Source organism: Heteronotia binoei, chromosome 1 (genome assembly GCF_032191835.1).
Source record: "Heteronotia binoei isolate CCM8104 ecotype False Entrance Well chromosome 1, APGP_CSIRO_Hbin_v1, whole genome shotgun sequence".
NCBI classification, from domain to species: Eukaryota; Metazoa; Chordata; class Lepidosauria; order Squamata; family Gekkonidae; genus Heteronotia; species Heteronotia binoei.
The window spans coordinates 141,546,852-141,568,611 of NC_083223.1; the positions used below are offsets into that span (position 1 = coordinate 141,546,852).

General features: G+C 47.9%; 1 protein-coding gene across 1 annotated transcript in view; it reads left to right on the forward strand.

Moving 5' to 3' along the window:
• Positions 1-21,760, forward strand: part of LOC132573910 (solute carrier family 22 member 2-like) — a 45,818-nt gene that overhangs the window by 19,615 nt on the left and 4,443 nt on the right. Inside the window, exons 4-8 of the mRNA XM_060241863.1 lie at positions 2,439-2,607; positions 4,249-4,363; positions 11,337-11,449; positions 13,234-13,448; positions 14,285-14,393. Of these exons, the coding sequence (XP_060097846.1) occupies positions 2,439-2,607; positions 4,249-4,363; positions 11,337-11,449; positions 13,234-13,448; positions 14,285-14,393 (721 nt within the window). The remainder of the gene's footprint in view (positions 1-2,438; positions 2,608-4,248; positions 4,364-11,336; positions 11,450-13,233; positions 13,449-14,284; positions 14,394-21,760) is intronic.

The window sequence follows — 21,760 nt, forward strand, 5'->3', positions numbered from 1 at the left end:
TCCCAGGCAGCTGCTTACCTGGCCTACTACTATGCCCTGGCCATGTGCTGAACAGTAGCAAGCAGCCAGGTGTAAGGTAGCCAACCCTCAGGTGCAGCTATCCCTTTATTTGCCCCTCTGACTTCATGTTTCCATTGCCTTCCTCCTTCCTGCAGCCTCTATATAGGAAAAGGACAGTCTCTCTCCACAGTGGTGGGGACCAAAGCAGCTTACATCATTCTCCTCTCTCTCCTTTGATATGAACAACAACTCTGTGAGGCAGGTTAGACTGGGAGCCTGTGACTGGTCCAAAATCATCCAGTCAACTTCCACAGCAAGAACCTGTGTTATTAAGAATTATCAACTTCCATTCAGCTTTATGTTATATCTCGTTATAATTACCATGGTGTATTCCAAGATGAGAATTTTTTAAGAAAGTAAAGATGCTGTAGAAAGCATTAATAATTAATTGTAAAAAGAGGCTGATACCATTGAAGAAAATAGGATTGCTCCTGAGGAAGTCTTTGGACATGACGACATGAGCTTATATCTGGGTGCTCATTAGGATTGACCTTTCTTGTAATGTTGTGGATGGACCTTTCTTGTAATGTTGTAAAGTTGTACTTCTTTATAATGTATATAACAGAATTATATGACTCCTAAAATTTTCCTAAACATTGCAGCCAGTATATCACATTGTTTGCATTTTGTATTGCCTCACCTGGAGATTGGCAATAGTGGTTCCCTAGGAGGAAATGGCTGGTAGCATCAAGGCACCTAGAGGGTGCCGCCAGGCCTAGGGTAGGCAACCTCCAGATGGAGCCTGAAGATCTCCTGGGATCGCAACTGAAAAACAAACAGCACATCTCTCTCACCATCCTGGAGAAAATCACTGCTTTGGAGGGTGGACTGTATGCCATTCTATTCGCCCAAGGCCTCTCCCTTTGCTGACCAATAGCATGTATTGCCTAGCAACAGCCTCTGGCTAGCACTTTCCAGGTGGCAGGAAACATTCCCAGAAGGGCCAGGCCTTTCTGGCTATTTCTGCGGCCTTCAGAAGCTGAGAGTGCTGAGAGACCTTCTGTGAGGCCACTGTAGCTCTGCAGCCCTGTCTGAGGCTAGTTGACAGAGAGGACACAGAGAAGAGTTAGAGATGTGGTGCTTCTGGCAGTTTGTTCAACATTCCTGGGCCTGAGTAGGTGGGGCAGGGAAGCCAGCCAAAGGGAGGCCAGAGACACTGACTGATGTGTGATGGGTCTATTTGTTCTGGAAATATTAGTCAATGGCCAGCCTCGATTTGGCCATGGCAATAAGAGAATTATTGCTATAGATTTGCAACAATCCACCATAAGCAATCAAACATTCCTGAATAAATCATTTGTCTCTTTACTAAAGTTAATACAGCCCCTTAATAGTTAGGTGTAAACAGGGCTATTTTGTAGGGGAAAGCCCAGCAGGAACTCATTTGCATAGTAGGCCACACCCATGATGCCATATTGTTCCACACAGGGCTTTTTTTGTAGAAAAGGCCCAGCAGGAACTCATTTATATGTTAAGCCACACCCCCAGACACCAAGCCAGCTGGAACTGCGTTCCTGTGCATTCCTGCTCAAAAAAAGCCCTGGGTGTAAAAGTAATGGCTTGAGTATGGCTTTCAAGGACACATCTAACATACCATGGGATATACTACAATAAATAATAATATATTGAGGAAAATTACAAAGCACAAAATACATATGCAAACATAATACCGTACATGTTACAAGAAGGGGATGACTCATACAGTCATGCATTGTATGTGTAAATGCCACAAGTCACATGTTCTATATAGAAGAAGAAGAAGATATTGGATTTATATCCCGCCCTCCACTCTGAAGAGTCTCAGAGCGGCTCACAATCTCCTTTACCTTCCTCTCCCACAACAAACACCCTGTGAGGTGGGTGGGGCTGGAGAGGGCTCTCACAGCAGCTGCCCTTTCAAGGACAACCTCTGCCAGAGCTATGGTTGACCCAAGACCATGCCAGCAGGTGCAAGTGGAGGAGTGGGGAGTCAAACCCGGTTCTCCCAGATAAGAGACCGCACACTTAACCACTACACCAAACTGGCTCTCCTATAGGGGAGGGGGACAGTAAACAGGTCCAAGACTCATTCTTGTTTTGCCCTATGCTTTGGGTTTATATACTAAAAGCTTGTATGAATCAGCTCTAAAGCCTAAATTCCATGTAACAGGTAAAAATCTTTTTCTCACAGACAGCATCTCATTTAAACTGGGTTACCAGTTTAGTATACTGGACCATTGCTGCTGTGGGGTGCTAACCTCTTTGTATAATGACGAGCAGGCAGTTTAATTTTTAAAAAGCCAGGCTTAGTCCCCAATGGGTAAAATTGTAGTGAAGTGTTATCTGAACCTTACTTTGTATGAAAATATTATTACAAGTTCAGATAATTTATTTTTCAGTCACAGAAATTGTTGGCCCAGAGTACAGGAGGACTGTGGCCATTCTCTATCAAGCGGCATTTACTGTTGGTCTTCTCATCCTTGATGCGGTTGCCTATGCAGTTCCCCACTGGAGATGGCTTCAGCTTGCTGTAACCTTGCCAACCTTCCTGCTTTTGCTCTACTACTGGTAATGAGGTTTCAGTTCTGTTTACTTCTCCTCATCAGTATCTATAAAAGTGTTTTCCAACATTATGTGTCTGTCTATTGCGTGTCCAAGAAACAGAACCTCTTGTGGAGCTATGATTAGGTACAAGTCTATGTAGACAGCAAGAGGCTTGATTTTTGGAAGCTGGAGTCACTAGGACACAGAGCAGGTCCCACCACACTGCTCACTGCTCCCTCCCCCCATATATGTGAATTGATTCCTATGGCATAAAGCAAAGTACTGCACTTGGGGGATAGCATTTCAAAGAAGATTGTTCTGTTTTTTTGTCCTGCTGCAGAGTGAACTGAAATGCAGTGTACCACCCAGTGGTCTTTGCTGTATGTGTGTGTAAAGTGTTGACAAGTTGCAGCTGACTTATGGTTACCTCAGCAAGGAGCTTTCAAAACAAGTCAGAAGCAAAGGTGGTTTGCCTTTGCCTTTCTCTGCAGAGTCTTCCTTGGTGGTCTCCCTTCCGAGAACTGACCTGGCTTAGTTTCCAAGATCTGACAAGATCACGCTATACCATGCCACTTCCTTCCTCTTGTTATATACAATTTCCCAATGAAGACAATGTCCACCCCCACCCCCAGTCACAATGACTGGTGTTTTACTAGTTTTCTAGTTTGAGATGGCAGTAGAGTGATCTAGGAGTTATTTAGATTTGCACTTACCACATCCGAGCCACTTTCCTGCTTCTATGTATGTTAACCCATACCACGAAATAGTGTGCACTGCAGCTTGACTTGTGCTGCTTAAGGCACTACTTCAAAATAGCTTGATCTCTGTTTTGTAGCTGTGTAGTATTGTGCCTAGCAACATGTTCTGACATATCTAAATTTGGGCATTAGTGAATGGAATGAAGTAATAAATACAGAGGAACAAAGGAGCTGACAATGTGCATTTTCTGAAACTAACTGTGCTGTAATAAATAGCCTCTAGGTCAAACTGGAAAAGATTTTGGAGATCCATGTCTGATCTCCTGTCTCATGCTATTGGTCATTAATAACAATAGTGTATGAAGATCAGGATTTGGCACCAGGGAGGTTAACTTCTCCTGCCATTGCTGTCTTCTCAGTTTAAATAATCCCCGCCCAACTGTTATTTGTCCCATAGGGAAAACAAATGGGTATTCTATCAAGAAAAATAATAGTTGAGGGGAAAGGGGGGATAAATTAGGAATGTGACAGAAGGAAATACCATCTTGATACTGCTCTTAACAGAAATTCAAAGAGACTAGAGAAAGATTCAGCTATGGGTCCCCAGTATCATGTTTAGTTTGGCCTGTAAATTTGCCATGATTTTTTTTATTTTTTGTTTTGTTTTTGCCATGCTGGAACAAACTATTCTTTAGTTATAAAGTGTTATGCAGGGTGCTTTTCTGAATAACAGAATACCTTGAGGCACTTACAGTCAAACATTTTACAAAATGAAGCCAACAAAGGAATGGAAAGAGCAGGGGACAGGGATAAGCAGTGGAAGAATGTGAGAGTTCATTTGGTTCCATATTCTTAGGCTTTGCTTCAATATGGGAAGAGAGATTATGGTCAAAGAGTTATGAATGGATTATTTTGTGGAATATGACACTTGGTTATTCATCTGACTCTGACTGCTTTTTATTACAAGGTGCCTCCCAGAGTCTCCCAGATGGCTTATCTCCCAAGGGCAGAATGGCAGAGCTATGGAAATTGTGAATGATATTGCTAAAACAAATGGGAAAATGTTGCCTGGCCAATTTGAGGTAAATTTTGAATATTATACTTGTGAATTATTACCTCCCTTAGTACTATATTTATAAACAGTGAAAGTAATATTAGTATTTGTCATAATAGTGGAACACATTATAGAAGTAATAAGCCATCTGTTTGACAGCAGAACAAATCAACATTTGTTTCCATTATTAGGTTTCATTGCTCTTTATCCATGAAGTACTGCCAGAAGTGTGTGTCCTCTTATATCTAGTACAGAATTAGGATTTCTTAGTGTAATGTACTGGGAGACGAGACGTGGTGAAGACTTCAGGCTTTATTCGCTAGTACATTACGGAACTGGAGAACACGCGGCCGGGTCCGCCAATATATACAAACACCCCGGAACAACCCCCCCGCTGGCCAGCCCAATCCTGGCCAGTTAAACTTCCCGCGCTTGACATTGATTGGCCGTGACTTTCCCCGCGCTGTGCCTGGTCGCCCGAGGACGCGCGGCGCGTGTGTAGAGTCCGATACTCTACACTCCTCCCCCCCTAGTTCAGACCACATAGTCCCGGAGGTATGCTGGTGCTCTCCGTTCCCGTGTCGATCTCCTCGGGGTCGCTCGTGGAGCTGGGTCTGGTTCTGGTGTGGGCGATGCTGCTCTTGGTTGTGGGACGCTGGGGTCTGCTTCTGGCTCCGGCTCTGATTCGGTGTCTCTGGGGGCATCATAAGTAGGTAGTTCCTGTATTGGCGGGGCCCCCTCCGGCGCTTCTGTTGCTAGCTGTTCCCTATTCCCTGCCTCCTCCATTTCCTCGGGTAGGGTGCGGCGGCGCAGCTGATCTATGTGCCGTCTTAGTACCTGGCCCCCCTCGGTGGTCACCTCGTATGACCTGGAACCTGTCACCCTAAGGACTCTCCCCGCGACCCAATCGGGGCCGCTTGCGAAGTTCTTCGCGTATACAGGGTCACCCGGAAAGAACCCCCGCACTGCCTCCCGGACCTCTGGGGACCCGCGGACCTCGGGGGCCCGGTCTGGGTGCAGCCTGTCTAGACGGGTTGTCAGTTTCCTCCCCATGAGCAGTTCCGCGGGGCTGGATCCCGTTATAGGGTTTGGGGTGATCCTGTTGTGGAACAGGAAGGCTGAGAGGCGGTGGTCCCAATCCCCATGTACTATTCTCCCCAGTGCTTCCTTGGTGGTCCGCACCATCCGCTCCGCCTGGCCGTTGGTTGCCGGATGGAATGGTGCGGACCTTATGTGTCGTATGAGGTACCTCTCCGTGAACTCCCGGAATTCCCGGGAGGTGAAGGCCGTTCCGTTATCCGTCACCAGGGTGTCTGGGATCCCGTGCGTGCATAGGACCTTCCTGAGTGCTCGGACGGCTGCCGCCGTGGAGGTTGAGGCTACCGGAATCACCTCTAACCATTTTGTGTAGGCATCCACAAGTATAAAAAAGATCTGGCCCTGATACGGGCCGGCAAAATCTAAGTGGAGGCGGGACCATGGCCGCCTGTTAGACTCCCATCTGTGGACCGGGGCTGACGGGGGATCGGGCCGGGATTCTTGGCAGGGTTGGCACCTCCTCACCCACCCCTCAATTTCCTCATCCATGCCCGGCCACCACACATAACTACGGGCCAGGGCTTTCATCCTCACGATGCCCGGGTGGGTCTCGTGGAGGTCTTCCAGTACCTGTTTGCGCAAGGGGGGGGGAACCACCACCCGGCTGCCCCAAAGCACGCACCCCTTGTGTGTCGATAGCTCGTCCTTTCTGGACGCGAACGGTCTGAACACTTCTTCCACTTTGCCTGCCGGCCACCCCCTCCCCACCCAGTCCCTGACCCGTGCCAGGATGCGGTCCCTCCCTGTCGCCCGGGCTACCTCTGCCGCGTGCAGTGGGCGCTCAGGGAGAGATTCAATGAGCATTACCCCATGTGCGGGGGCGGGATCGGGTTCTGTTATGGGGAGCGGCAGGCGGCTGAGGGCGTCGGCGTGTCCCATGGCTTTGCCCGGGCGGTGTACCAGTTCATACGTGTAGGAGTTCAGGAACTGGTTCCACCTCAGGACCCTCTGGGATAGGATTTGGGGGGTCTGACGGTCTGCCGCCAGGAGGCCCAGGAGCGGCTTGTGGTCAGTGGCGATGGTGAAACGCCTACCGTAGAGGTAGTCGTTGAACTTGTGCACCCCCGCCACGATCGCCAGGGCCTCCTTATCGATTTGAGCGTAGTTCCGCTCCGCTGGGGATAGGGTCCGTGAATAGTATGCTACTGGCACTTCCCTCCCGTCCGGGAGTTGGTGCCCCAAGACCGCTCCCACCCCGTAGGGGGAGGCATCGCAAGCCAGGATCAGTGGCAGGGTTTCATCATAGTGGTGCAAAACCGCGTTCGAGACCAATAGGTCCTTGACTGCCTGGAACGCCGCGGCTTGGCGCTTCCCCCAGACCCACGGGGCTTGTTTATCAAGCAAACGGTGTAACGGTTCCGCCACGGCGGCCTTGTGGGGCAGGAACGAGTGATAAAAATTCAGCAAACCCAAAAAACTTTGTAGCTCCGCTTTGCTTTTGGGAGCGGGGGCCTGCACAATGGCCCTAGTCTTGTCCTTAGTCGGGTGAATTCCAGCCGCGTCCACGGCGAATCCCAGGAACTCCACCCGCGGAACCCCCAACAGACATTTTTCCTTCTTCACTTTCAACCCCGCCGCTTGGAACCTCCGGAGGACCTCTCGCAGGCGGCCTTTGAACTCTTCTTCGTTCGGGGCGGCGATTAAAACATCATCGAAGAAGGGTTGCACTCCGGGAATTCCTTTAAGGAGAGAGTCCATTATGCTTTGGAAAATTCCCGGAGCCACGCTCACCCCGAACTGCAATCGTTTAACTCTAAACGCCCCCCTGTGGGTCACGATCGTCTGCGCCTCTGCTGTCTTAGCGTCGACTGGCAGCTGCTGGTATGCCTGTGCTAAGTCCAGCTTGCCAAAAACCCGTGCCCCTGCGAGTGTCGATAGTACATGGCTGACTACGGGGACTGGATACGGGTTATCCTGGAGCGCTTTGTTGATCGTGCACTTGTAGTCAGCGCAGATCCTTACGTCCCCGTTCGGTTTCACTGGCGTTACAATGGGGGTCTCCCAAGCCGCATAAGTTACAGGCTCCAAGACGCCCTGGGCCGTGAGGCGGTCCAGTTCTGCCTCAATTTTCGGCTTTAGGGCAAACGGGACGCGCCTCGCTTTGAGCCGTATGGGCCGGACCATGGGGTCAATCGGTAGGGTGATGGGCGGCCCCTTGTAGCTCCCCAGGGACCCATCGAAAACCTCGGGGAACTCCTGGCAGACCCCTTCGAAGTTGCTGGCCTGCACGTGCTCCACCCCTACCAGCTTGATCCCCAGTGGTTGGAACCAAGCTAACCCCAGAAGGGTGGTCAGTTGGCGCTTGACCACCAGTATGTCTAGGGGCCCCTTAAAGCTTCCCCTCTCCACATGCACCTGGGCCCACCCCACGACGTGAACCGGGTTTTTCTGGAAGTCCCTCAGTACGAAATCCGCTGGCCTCGTTTGGAGGCGGCGGCGGGGGCATAGTCTCGTAAGGGTCTCCTCTGAAATTATGGAGATCGAGGAACCCGAGTCTACTTCCATGACGCAGGGGGCGCCCTCGATCCGGACAGACATTTTGACCTTGTCCGGGGCTGCGAGGGGCAAGTTCAGTACCTGCAAGCTGGTGGATGCCGTCGTGTGGGTGTCCATGGAATCGTGATGCGCTGACGGTGGTCGACGGCTGCTCTTGGCCCGGCAAGCCCGGGCGATGTGGCCCATCTTCCCACAGCTCCTGCAGTCCAGGTTTCGGTACGGGCAGTCCCTCCTTTCGTGGGGGTCGCCGCAGCTGGCGCACTTGGAGCTGGGGTTGGTGGGGGCCCTCTCCGTCGCTCGTTGTCTCGCGGGGACCCGAGTTTCTGTCCTCTGTGGCCGTCGGAGCTGGAACGCTTCTTCCTCTGCTCGGTCCTCTGGTCCCATTTCTTCTTGGTGAACTGCCTCTCCCCGCGGCTGGCCATACGCCTTGGTGGCCCTCTCGAACGCCGTCGCCTCGTTGAAGGCTTGTTGTAGGGTGAGCTCCTCCTTTGCGAAGAGCTTCTGCTGCAGTCGCTCGTCTCGGAGGCCCCAGACGAAACGGTCCCTCAGGGCTTCGTCCCTCTTGTCGAAACTGCAGTTCCCGGCGATCTGCCGAAGGGCCGCCAGGTAGACCGCCGCTGTCTCCCCCGACTTCTGGTCCCTCTTGTGGAAGAGGAATCGGCGGGCGACGATGGACGGTTGGGGCGAAAAGTGGCCCGTGAGGAGTCTCACGACCTCCCCGTAGGTCCTCTCAGTCAGCTTCGCCGGAGCGGAGAGACCCCGTGCGATCTCGAAGGTTTCTTCTCCACAGACGCTCAGCAGGACGTCTCTCTTCCTGTCGTCCTCTTCGATCAGGTTCGCACGCAGGTAGCATTCGACCCTTTCTGTGTAGGTCTCCCATCTCTCGGGGTGCTCCGGGTTGAACTCCGCAAGATGGCCCGTCGTTACACTTGGGTTCGCCATGGCGGCGGCGGGCTGTGCGATCCTGCGGTCTCCGCCTTCCTCGTCTCCGGCCAGGTCTGGTTCCCCTCGGGCGGCCGGACCTAGCTCGATCCCACCTTCGTCGCCAGTGTAATGTACTGGGAGACGAGACGTGGTGAAGACTTCAGGCTTTATTCGCTAGTACATTACGGAACTGGAGAACACGCGGCCGGGTCCGCCAATATATACAAACACCCCGGAACAACCCCCCCGCTGGCCAGCCCAATCCTGGCCAGTTAAACTTCCCGCGCTTGACATTGATTGGCCGTGACTTTCCCCGCGCTGTGCCTGGTCGCCCGAGGACGCGCGGCGCGTGTGTAGAGTCCGATACTCTACACTTAGACTCTTAAAAAAAAAAAGTTCCAATTTTACAGAATCCTGGAGGGGGGGATTATGGGTGGGGTGGGATTTTCACTGTCTGACCTCCAACATGATTCCTCTCAGACTTCCAGCCGGTCACTGTGGCTTAGTTTACACATAATATAAAACCCTCTATGGTTAGTTTGTGAAACCAAAATCTGACTCACTCAAATCCAGATCTGCCTTGATCAACACTTATTTCACTACCTTCTCTTTTCCCCTGCCTTCTGTTCAGACAACAGGCATCTCAGCCCGAACTGCAGTAAAGGAACCACAGGGAAAGAAGTCAGGATTAAACTAGGTTGTCCACATTCATAGTTGTGGTGCTGCAAATTTAATGTCAAATGTATTAAGATCAAATACACTGATCAGATATGAGCTGATCACCCATAATATTTTGTTGGCTTTGAATGCCGAACAGGTGTACACTGTGGTTTTGTTTTTTACCAGCATCCTTCTAAGTAAATTATGCTTCTCACATGCTTCAAGACCCAAGATTGGGACCACCAATTTAGGTACTATAATAATGCCAGTTTACACCTGTGTCTTTATGTGTGCCAGCAGCAATATACCATCCCTTCACTGGTATAGTAACTCCTGAAAATCCAGTTACTTTTATGCTTGTTGTTTTGCAACCAGGCCTCAAATCTTTGGATGGAGCTCTTCATGTCCACAGTATTCAGCTTCTCCTACTCCTGCTTCAAATGTATGTTTGGCTTGCCACTTTTGACTCCATGTAATATGTTAGTGTTCAATCATACAGGGACATACTGAAATAAAAGTAATTGTTCATTGCCAAACAAACAAAATATTATCCCCAGTTATGATTTCTGATTCCTAGTGCCTGCAGGTACTCCCCACTAGCCAGCAGGGATCCTCTATAAACTCCCATCCTCTATGTTCTTATGTGTCTCTAAATTACAGCAGTCACTACAGGCTAGCTTTTTCATGTTTAACTAGCCTCCTCAAGTCCCTGAAATGTTATAGAAACCTGGAAGAGAAGGGATTTGGGGCAGGCTGAGGTTTCCACATAGGGTTGCCAAGTCCAATTCAAGAAATATCTGGGGACTTTGGGGGTGGAGCCAGGAAACATTGGGACGGAGCCAGGAGCAAGGGTGTGACAAGCATAATTTAACTTCAAGGGAATTCTGGCCATCACATTTAAAGGGACCACACATCTTTTAAATCCCTTCACTCTATAGGAAATAATGAAGGATAGGGGCACCTTCTCTTGGGGTTCATAGAATTGGACCCCCTGGTCCAATCTTTTTGAAACTTGGGAGGTATTTTGGGGAGAAGTACTGGATGCTATGCTGCAAATCTGGTGCCTCAACCTCAAAAAATAGCCCCCCTAGAGCCCCAGATACCCACAGATCACTTCTCCATTATTTCCTATGAGAATAAGTCTCCACAGGGAATAATAGAGTTCCCTCCCCTCCCCCCGTTTTCTCTCTCTCTCTCTCTCACTCACACACACACTTAACTGTCTCTGGTGCAAGTTGGCAGCCGTGTTGGTCTGAAGCAGTAGAATAAAGCAGGAGTCTCTGGTGCCTCCACAACGAGGTCTGGAAAGTACAGGGGCTACACTCGTCTGAAAGGAAAGCAAAACAAACAGAGGGGCTGCACTCTCACCAGGTCTGCTGTTGCTAACCTTTCCCCATTAAGTACTTCCTGCTCCAATTTAAAGGCACACACATTTTAAAACTGGACCTGTTTGCAGGTCCTGCCCAAGATCTAGAGTACAGGGTGGCTGTGGGAGAGGATCTTCCACCGCCGGCCAGCTGGCTGGGGGCGGGGGGAAGCCTGTAAAACCAGGGAATCCCCCGCTGGGACCTGAGGATTGGGAAGTCTATTTCCACATGACACCCCTCCCCAGTGTGTAGAACACCACTTGTTTCCTCAAATACCAATGTTGATCTGCATTAGAGCACCAAAACAGGGTTACCCACAAATGGGGTACAAATCCCCCCAGGTATGCAGAAAAATATTTAACATCAAAATACACAGAGTTGTCTGCTATTTTCTTAATAAATGTAAAATTAACCAAGCCTGTCATGCTTGATTAATTTTGCATAGTTCTTCTATAGAGTATTATCCTTCAAGAAGGAAATGAAGATGATGAAAAGCTGAGCCCTTCACTTATTGATCTTGTGAAGACACCACAGATGAGAAAATACACATTCATTTTGATGTATAATTGGTAAGAGAACTTTTCAGTTCTTTACTCTTGTTCAGTTTACCCATGTTCCCATCATGTTACCCAAGGTGTTTTTAGTAGAAGCCCAGCAGAAACTCATCTGCATATTAGGCCACACCCCCTGACATCACAAGTGTTTCATACAGGGCTTTTTTGTAGAAAAAGCCCAGCAGGGACACATTTACATATTAGGCCACACCCCCTGCCGCCAAGGCCCTAATCCACAAACTTCTACTCACTGAACAGAGAGAGTTCTACAAGCCAGAGGCTTCTTTCCATGCCCTGCTGTGTAAACCTACAGTGTCTCACACTCAAAGACAAACTCTTTACTCTGTACCAGTCCTGAGAAATCCAGTCTCCAATCTTATAGCACAATATGCAGGCCACCTTTTGGGCAGGAGTTCACAGGAGTGGAGCTCTGGAACCTCTAAATTTTATTGTGCTCTTTCTTTCTCACCCCACACCCCATACTTGCTTCTGGACTCCATTGTTCAAACCCCCTATAAGAATTTTGCTGAACTCTAAAATTTGACAAACATTCTAATATTTTCCCCCACCAAAAATGGGGAAATAACCAAAACACCAGTGATGTGTAGCATATGCAAATGAGTTGTGCTAATGAGCTCTGGCACCTCTTTTTCTATGAAATGACCCCTGACAATATGCATGTGGTAGATTCAGAGGCAGAGAGGAAGCTATATTAGGGCTGTCAGCCTCCACGTGGGACCTGAAGATCTCCTACTTTTACAACTGCTCTCCAACTGGCAGAGATGAACTCTTCTGAGGAAAATGGCTGCTTCGAAGGGTGGACTCTATGGCACTGTACCATGCTAAGACCCCTCCCCTCCCCAACCTCACTCTCTCCTGGCTCCACCCCCAAGTATTTTCCAACACAGATCTGGCAACCCTACTAAAGAAGCCATTCAGTCAGAACAGGTGGGACAGCCCTCGTTTAATGCAAAAGTGTGTGACAAGACCAGGACTCTCACTTTGTAGAGATCTTCATTTCTCACACATAAATGGAAATTCACATGGTTGGCAGTACTGCTTTTAAGCTTTTGCATTTTTAGTAGTAATGTATGAGGAGGAGGAGGACCCTGGGCAAGACAGGTGTTTAGGTACCACACTAGGATTACCAACCTCCAGATGGGGGGGTGGAGATCTCCTGGGATTACAACTAATCTCCAGGTGACAGGGTTGTTAACCTGGAGAAAATGTCCACTTTGGAAGGTAGACTGTATGGCATTATACCCAATGAAGTCCCTTTCTTCCCAAAACTCTGCCTTTCTCAGGCTCCATTCCCCAAATCTCCAGGTATTTACCAGTCCTGAGATGGCAATCCTATACCACACCCATACAGATTTAGCAGGCCTTGGGGCTACAGCACTCAGTTCATAGAGGTGGATTTGCCTGCTAATCAAATAATAGCCTCTCAGTGACAGCATACTACCTCAGGTTAGTTTCTTAAATCTTACCTCTGTGTGGCATGAATTTCTCATACTGAAGGAATATCACTGTATGCAGAGTGGAAACTGTAGAAAAAAGTGGAAAGATACACTTATGGATGAATTTCAGCATGCAAGAGAATTAGGAAATACTCAGGGATGTTAAGCTTGGATTTTTTTTTTTTTCCTTGCAAGGTTGGTTCCATATTATGAGGTGAAGTGGGGTATTTTGGTCTGAGCAGAAAGCATTTCCTGAAATTATGTTTGCGATTTTTCAGAACATCTCTTCCTTAAACTCACAAATGTATTCAATGTTAACCATGGTTTGTGCTTTTGTTCTAGGTTCACAAGTGCTGTGATGTACCAGGGCCTCATCATGTACCTGGGAGTTGCTGCAGGCAATGTTTATCTGGATTTTTTCTACTCCTCTCTTGTGGAATTTCCTGCTGCCCTCATACTCATATTTACAATTGAGCGCATAGGTCGCCGCTATCCTTGGGCTGCAGCAAATTTTGTGGCAGGGATTGCCAGCCTTGCTACAGCTTTCACTCCAGATGGCAAGTCAATACTTTCCATTAATATATATTTAACTCACGTTGACTTAGGACAGAATTACAACATCCTTTACTTGCAGAATGGCTTTTGGATGCATATTTTCTTCAGGATGAATTTCAGTGTGGTGTGGGTGCCAGTGTGGTGTATTGGTTAAGAGTGGTGGACTGCCATCCGGAGAACTGGGTTTGATTCCCCACTCCTCCACATGAAGCCAGCTGAGTGATCTTGGGTCAATCACAGTTCTTTCATAACTCTCTCAGCCCCACCTACTTCACAAGTTGTCTGTTGTGGGGAGAGGAAGGGAAGGCAATTGTAAGCTGCTCTCAGACTCCTTTGGGTGGTGAAAGGCAGGGTATAAAAATCAACTCCTACTCCTCTTCTTCTACTTCTGCTTCTTCTTGAAACTCCTTGGCATGCAAGAGCTGATACTGGATTCCAATGTTCTCAGCTATATCTGAAAAGAAAGCAAATATTACAAAACCACCATGGGTTGAATCTATAAAACTCAGGTACAGTGGTGATTATGAATGCAGGTCACTCCCACCTTCCCCTTTGACTCTGGAAAAGCTGTTGCTGGGGGTTGTGGGCAAAATGCCATGGAGCAAAAGGCTTTACTGAGCAGGGGCCATTCTTTCCTACCAGGAGCACAACAAATTTCCACATGTCTTGTTCAACGTAAACTAAACCCAGAATCTTTGCCTCTGAAGCTTACCATCACTCAGAAGTAGGGTGTGTCTGAAAAAAAACAACTGCTTGTCTCTACCCTTTGTCATTGCTATTAGTTATCTTCCTACAATGAGTTACATGGAAATATTATGTGTTAATGTTTACATTCCAGATATGCTTGGGCTCAAGGTTACTTTAGCTTGCCTTGGCAGACTGGGGATCACTATGGCTTTTGAAATGGTTTGCTTTGTCAATACTGAATTATATCCAACATTTCTCAGGTAAGTATTTTTGCCATCAAATGAAAAGTGGCTACTGAAATTGCTCATTGCTTTATTGATTACACATTTATGATATATTTGCCAGAATAACAGTGGTAATGTAGTTTCAGAGGGTAACCAATGTTGTTCTGCAGTAGAACAGGTAGAGCTGAGTCAGTCCAGTAGCGCTTTAGAGACTAATGAGAGTTTCAGGGTATGAGCTTTTGAGAGTTGAGCTCCCTTCATCAGACAAGAATAGGAATGGAGATCTTGGAGTCTTTTTATTCCAGCCAGAAGTTGGGAGAGGTGTTGTAAAGAATATTTGTAAAGGACACAAAGGTACAATGCATATTGTTATCAACTTGATTAGAGCAGAGGGGAAATGCTTGAGGACAGAAAATTAGCATCAGCAGTGAGATAAGAATCCTATGTCCCCATTCAGCCCTGGGAGGACTATTGTTCTGAACTAGGGATGTGCAAAAAAAAAAAATTCGGAATTACACGGATTCGGAAGTGCACAGGGAAAAAAATTTCGGATTCCCCATGCACTACTGAATACCGTATTCGGAATAGCCGCATATACGGTAGATGCACGGCTATTACCGAATATACGGCCCTATTATACCCTATGGGCCATTAAAATCAATGGCAAATAGGATATAATTGAAGCCGCCTGGAGGGGAGGGGGTTTGAGGGAGAGCCCCCAAATTTGCAGGAGACCTGAAGGGGACTCTCCCCTCCAACCCCCCCAAGTCCCAAAAAGATTGGGCCAGGGGATCCCATTCCAGGGGCACCCAAAGAGGGTGCCCCTATTCCATCATTATACCCTATGGGCCATTAAAATCAATGGCAAATAGGATATAATTGAAGCCGCCTGGAGGGGAGGGGGTTTGAGGGAGAGCCCCCAAATTTGCAGGAGACCTGAAGGGGACTCTCCCCTCCAACCCCCCCAAGTCCCAAAAAAATTGGACCATGGGGTCCAATTCCTGGGGCACCCAAAGCCAAACCTAACTTCACACCAGAGAATCTCTATAGGCCCCAAATGCACTACATCCCTCTATCTAATCTATGAACCCTGGGCCTGCAGGCCTGGCACCAACATAAACCCAGTTGCCAACCTCACTGCCACACAAAACACAATCTGCTCAAGGTCTGCTCTGCAGACCTGCTTGCAGCAAACCCAGATGCCAGCTCTCCAGCCCTGCCCCAAACAACACGGGGAGAGCTTGTCAACCACAAAAAGCCTGCTGGTTCTGGGTCTCTCACCCAGGTGCCAGCTTCCCTGCCACAGAACACACAATCTACAGATGCCAGCTCTCCAGCCCTGCCCCAAATAACACGGGGAGAGCTTGTCAACCACAAAAAGCCTGCTGGTTCTGGGTCTCTCACCCAGGTGCCAGCTTCCCTGCCACAGAACACACAATCTACAGATGCCAGCTCTCCAGCCCTGCCCCAAATAACACGGGGAGAGCTTGTCAACCACAAAAAGCCTGCTGGTTCTGGGTCTCTCACCCAGGTGCCAGCTTCCCTGCCACAGAACACACAATCTACAGATGCCAGCTCTCCAGCCCTGCCCCAAATAACAAGGGGAGAGCTGGCAAACCACAAAAAGCCCGCTGGTTCTGGGTCTCTCACCCAGGTGCCAGCTTCCCTGCCACAGAACACACAATCTACAGATGCCAGCTCTCCAGCCCTGCCCCAAATAACAAGGGGAGAGCTGGCAAACCACAAAAAGCCCGCTGGTTCTGGGTCTCTCACCCAGGTGCCAGCTTCCCTGCCACAGAACACACAACCTACTCTATAAAAACAAGAAAGTGACCCAGCCCACACACACCCTCACCAACCCTTTTACCAACAATAAATAAAAACAAGAACCCAAAAAGTGTTTTACCTTGTCTTCCAGGGAAGTCTGAGTGAGAGAGCTGCAGCAGCTTAAGCAATCTCTTACACACAGCATGGAGGAGTCAGCCAGGAAGTGAAGACTCCTTAGAAAGCCCTTCAAAGCATGCATTTCCAATGTATTTTACAAATGCATGCTTTGGATTGGCTGTTGGGGCTCCTCTTCCCCCTCCCCCCTCCCTGATCCCAGGGATGTTAAGGCAGAGGCGGGAAGGTGCCAAAGGAGCTCCTTTGAAGCTCCAGAAGCTAATTGCCGCCTTTTGTTTTGAATTGACAGCTGTTTGCTTATGAATAGCTATTCGTAACTGCACAACGAGCCTATTCGGCTGCCGTGTAATGGGCGCTTATGGAAGTCGGCTGCAGGCTATTCCGTATGCGGCCGAATCAACACTGGTTCGGCTGTAAATATGGCTCGGCCGAGCCGAATGCACATCCCTATTCTGAACCTGTGAATTAACTCAAGTTCAGCAATCTCACATTGTAATTTTCCCTTGAAGGTTTTGTTCTGTTTTGGTTTCCTTGTTTGAGTACTGCCACTCTTAGGTGAGCCCTATAATGACCTGGAAGATTAAAATGTTTTCCCAGTGGTTTTTGAGTGTTGTTTTTAATGTCAGATATATATCCATTTATTCTTTTGTGTATGGACTGAACCATTTGTCCAATATAGAGAGTGGAAGGGTACTGCTGACATTTGATGGCATATATAATGTTGGAAGATGAACATGTGAATGAACCTGAGACAGTATGGCTGGTGCTGTTGAGTCCTGTTATTGTGCTGGCAGACTGTATATGACATCTTGGTATTGCTGGCCCTGGTCCCAAAGTCCATGTTTGGAAGGATATTGCTGTGGGTGAGAAGTTGTTTAAGGTTAGGAGGCTGTCTGTAGGCAAGAAAAGGTTTGTCTCCCAATGCCTGTGAGGGAGGAATATTATTCAGCCCGCTTGTGGGGTAGGGTGAGGTAAATATCTAATCTAAATAAATAAATAAAATTGTCCAGCATAGGTTTTAGGTCATTAATGTGTGTGACCACCAGTGGTGTTGTTTTTGTTTTGTTGGGGCCTATCACGTAACCAGGAGCACAGAACCCAATTTGCTGGGATTAAAGTGTAGATGACTGGGGAAGGCAATGGCAAACCACCCCGTAAAAAGTCTGCCAAGAAAACGTTGTGATTTTGACATCAAGCCACAGGGAGTGACTACCTTTACCTTTTTTTTTATCATGTAGCAGGTTATCCCTTGCTATAATTCTGGCTTTGTTGTTATGTTTCCTTACTACATCAGGTGAGTATTGTAATTCCAATAATATCTGTTCTAGTTCCTGCAGGTGAGAATCTCTGTCTGAGGAACTGAAACAGAGGTGGCTGTAGCACAGAGCTTGGCTGTGGACAATGGATCATTTAACATGTTGTGGATAGTGATTGGAGGCATGTTAGGCAATCAGTAGTTCTGTTTTCTAGTATTGTTGTTGTTCAGTCGCACAGTCGAGTTCGACTCTTTGCGACCCCATGGACAAAGTCATGCCAGGCCCTCCTGTCTTCCACCATCCTCCGAAGTCTGCTCAAATTCGTGTTTGTTACATTAGTAACACTGTTTTCCAGTATAAGGTGGTTTTTATGCTCCTATTATATATATCTTTTACAGCAGTATCTAGAATGTGTATTTCTTGCATGGAAGTTGCTGAAGGCCTGGTGAAATTTCTCCAGTACTTCAGGTTAGCCATGAAAATGTTGGTATATCATGGTGCTAGGCAAATGCCCATGACTGTGCAATTGATCAGAAGGAATAAATCTTTGCAAATGTAAGGTAATTGTGGGTGAGGGAAAATACAGTTTGGTAGCGAGGCTGGCCATGGTGTTGTCAGAGGTGGTCTTCCAAATAACTTGTAGTCCATCTTTGTGGGGGATGTTAGTGTATAGAGACTCAATATTCATGGTGGCCAAAAATAGTGTTCCCTAGAATACTGTTAACAGATTGTACTTTTCTCAGGAAGTCTGTGGTATCTTACTAATGTCAGTAGTGCTAATGTAGATAGAATAGTTAGGGAATTGTGTATAGGAAATTGTGCTTTGCAGACTGGAAGTAGAGAAAGAACTTCTTAGGATAAAAAGCTAAAAAACAGAAGATGAGGCAACAAAAAGCTGATTCCTTTAAGAAGCTGTTTCTTGTAGAATATCCTCGTCATAATTTGAGAAGATATTGATACCTAAAAATTTGCCAGTAAAATGAATAATTAGCCTTCACTTATGTGAAACTATGGGTTTTTACTCTCTTGTAAATCTTGTGGGGGTTTTGAGTGGGAAAAGCAAAAATCAGATTATTTACACAGGGAAATCATTTAAATTCTCCATGCTTAGACGGTCCATCTCCCTGATCATTAGGAAATCTAAACTATTATCTCCATTTCCTAGCCATTTTAATGACCATATAGGCCTGTAACATTCTGCAGTGATCAGTTACTGTACTGTCTGATGTATTTATTTGGAAGATTTATATTACAACATAGGATTTTAAAAGCTACAGTGATTTAAAAAAAAAATCAAAAACAGCAGCAGAATATGAAAATGGCTAAAAAAAAAAATCAGCATTATTATATCAGAAGCAGCAAGATCTGTTGTAATTCTGGGACAACTCCAGGCCTCACCTGAAGCTTGGCAACTCAAGTTGGAGGGAATTTTCAGGGATCTTGCTTAAAATTTATGGTGTATCATTGACTCTGTCTTCTGAAGCTGCCATTTTCTCTGGGGGAACTGGTCTCTGTTGCCTGAAAATGAGCCTGAACTGTTGATGTACACATGCAGAATAGGGCATGAAGCTGATTAGGGATCTTGACTAGGCTTATATGCGCAGAGGTAGTGCTACAAGTATCCCTGGTCATAAGACATTTAGGGCTATAGTGGACCTTTGAAGTGGGCCCAGAAACACATTGGTAATCTGTATATGTAATACAGGGGGTGAGGTAATATTGTGGTGGGATCCTGTTGAAACTCTTGTGACCATATTTTGAACTAACTGAAGTTTCTGGTCATATTCAAAAGCTGCCTTAAGTAGAGCACATTTTATCTGTATGTTATCAAGGCAAGGATTTGGCCAGATCAGCATTTTCCAGTAACAGCCACCACTGGCAAACCAACCTAAGCTTGTGAAATCTAATCACACCTCTGCAACCGACTTTTCAAGTACCAGGGCTGGATCTGTATGTAAAGTACCACACGTGGAGACGAGAGTAGGGCAACATGGGTTTATTCCATGGTACGATACAAGATGGAGAGAGAGAACACGCGGGCCGGCTCCCGCATATATACAGCTGCCGGACTATTCAACCTTCTGGCCGGTCCAATGTTGACCGTCCGAATTTCCCGCCACACACTGTGATTGGCGGATTGGCGCGCCCAGCGCGGAGGCACTTGGGTGTTACTCAGTTGCCTCCGCGGCTGGGGTGGATGGGTGTTAATCTGCTATCGTGGTCTTTATGAACTGGTTGCCTTCAGTGGGCGCCATACACTACACTGTAAACAGCTGCTATGTAGCTCAGTGGCAGAACATCTGCTTGGTATGCAGAATGTCCCAAATTCAATCCCCAAAACCTCCAGGTGAAGTAAAAAGCAATTGCCAAAGACCCCAGAAAGCTGCTGCCAGTCTGAATAGACAAAAATGGCCTTGATGGATAAATGGTCTGATTCAGTATAAAGCAATTTCATGTGTCCACAAAACCCCTCCAATTGTGAATCTGAATACATGGCATGATGTTCTCCTTGCATATTTGTAAATAAAGCAGGGGTGTGAAACATGCAGCCCAGGAACCAAATCAGACCCCTGGAGAGCTCCTATAAAGCTCCTGAGCAATTAGCTATCATCTGCTTCCTTCTTCCTCTCTCTTGCTCCCTTCTGCATAACAGCTTGCTTTGCCAGGCTTGCTCAATCACACAGAAGCTAAAGAGCAAAGGGATCTTGACTAGGCTTATTTTCTATTTTCTCCATGGCTGAGTCTCCTTCCTTGGGGAGGAAGAGCTGTTAGGAATAGCTTGCTTTGCCAGGCTCTCTCAATTGAACAGCAGAGTTACTGAACCAAGCCTCTCTTCCTTCTGTTGGCTGAGGCTCCTCCCCCTTCTGGCCCCCTGGGGAAGGAAGGAAAGAGCCGGAGCTTCCTTTGCCCAGTTCCCTGGATCCCATGCGAGAGATACAAAGAAAGCACCTTTAAGACCACCAAGTGCTAATGTTTCAAACATGTTTTATTTTAAGGGTTGTTTAAAAAAAATCTTTAGTTGTGTTTGTCTGTGTGCTTTATAAAATTTAAATCTCTGCTACCTGGCATTACATTTCATGACACACATGGCCCGTCCCGACAAGGTCTCATTTATGTCAGATCCGGCCCTCATAGCAAATGAGTTCAACCCCCCTGCTATAAAGTCTCCAGTGCTCTCTTCTCCAAAGAAAAATAAATGGGTGGCCATAATGTCTGAAGGTCAGCCAGGGACACCTTTAGGTGGGGGAAGGAAGGGGTGTGCACGCGCGAAGCGCGCGCACCGCCGGAAACAGGAAGTGACGTCACTTCCGGCGACGTCGTGCCGCCGCCGGAAACAGGAAGTGACATCATCCCCCCCCCACGCCATGTACCGGAAACAGGAAGTGACATCACTTCTTGTGACATCATTCCCCCCGCGCCACCTGCTGGAAGCAGGAAGTGACATCACTTCATGTGACATCATTTCCCCCAAATGACATCATTTCCCCCAAATGCCACTGCCGGAAACAGGAAGTGACTTCACAGCACTTCCTGTGACGTCCCCAAAAATCCCCCAAATATCACCGCCGGAAACACCAAGATTATTTATAGAGAGGGAAAGGGGGAAGTAAAGTTAAATGAAACTCTTTTTTTACTTTTTTCAAAGTGAGAAGACTAGAGAGAACGCGTTCCATGCTGAGAAGCCAGTCAGATTCCAGTGAGATTCCAGTGAGACTGTGCTGCATAAAGCAGCCTATTTATTTTGTCCTGTTTGCTCTGTTGGCTCTATCTGTGCCACCTTCATCACTTTCGGGGTGTGGATCCCCCAGTGGGGTGGTCTCCCGACTCCCTCCGCCGGCTGTTTCTGATAGCCCTGCGCCCCCTCTTTCATTTGATATGTGTCCCGTGCGGATGCCACCCTCCGGCCGGGAGATGCCGCAAAATGAGCCCCCTTGAGGCTTATGGCGGCAGGGCTCGGGGGAAGCGAGCTAGACTGCTGTTCTTTTGAGGGGTTATAGAGTGTTTCGAGCCCGTCCCTGTGGCATCGGTCCCATCGTTGTGGGACCCAGGGGGCCGGCGCAGCGGCACGCCGAAGCAGCCTGTTACTAATAACACAGGTCGAGATGCAGGACAGGAACCCGGAAGTGACCGACAGGCTGCTTCAGTGTGCCGCTGCGCCGGCCCCCTGGGCCCCACAACGATGGGACCGATGCCACAGGGACGGGCTCGAAACACTCTATAACCCCTCAAAAGAACAGCAGTCTA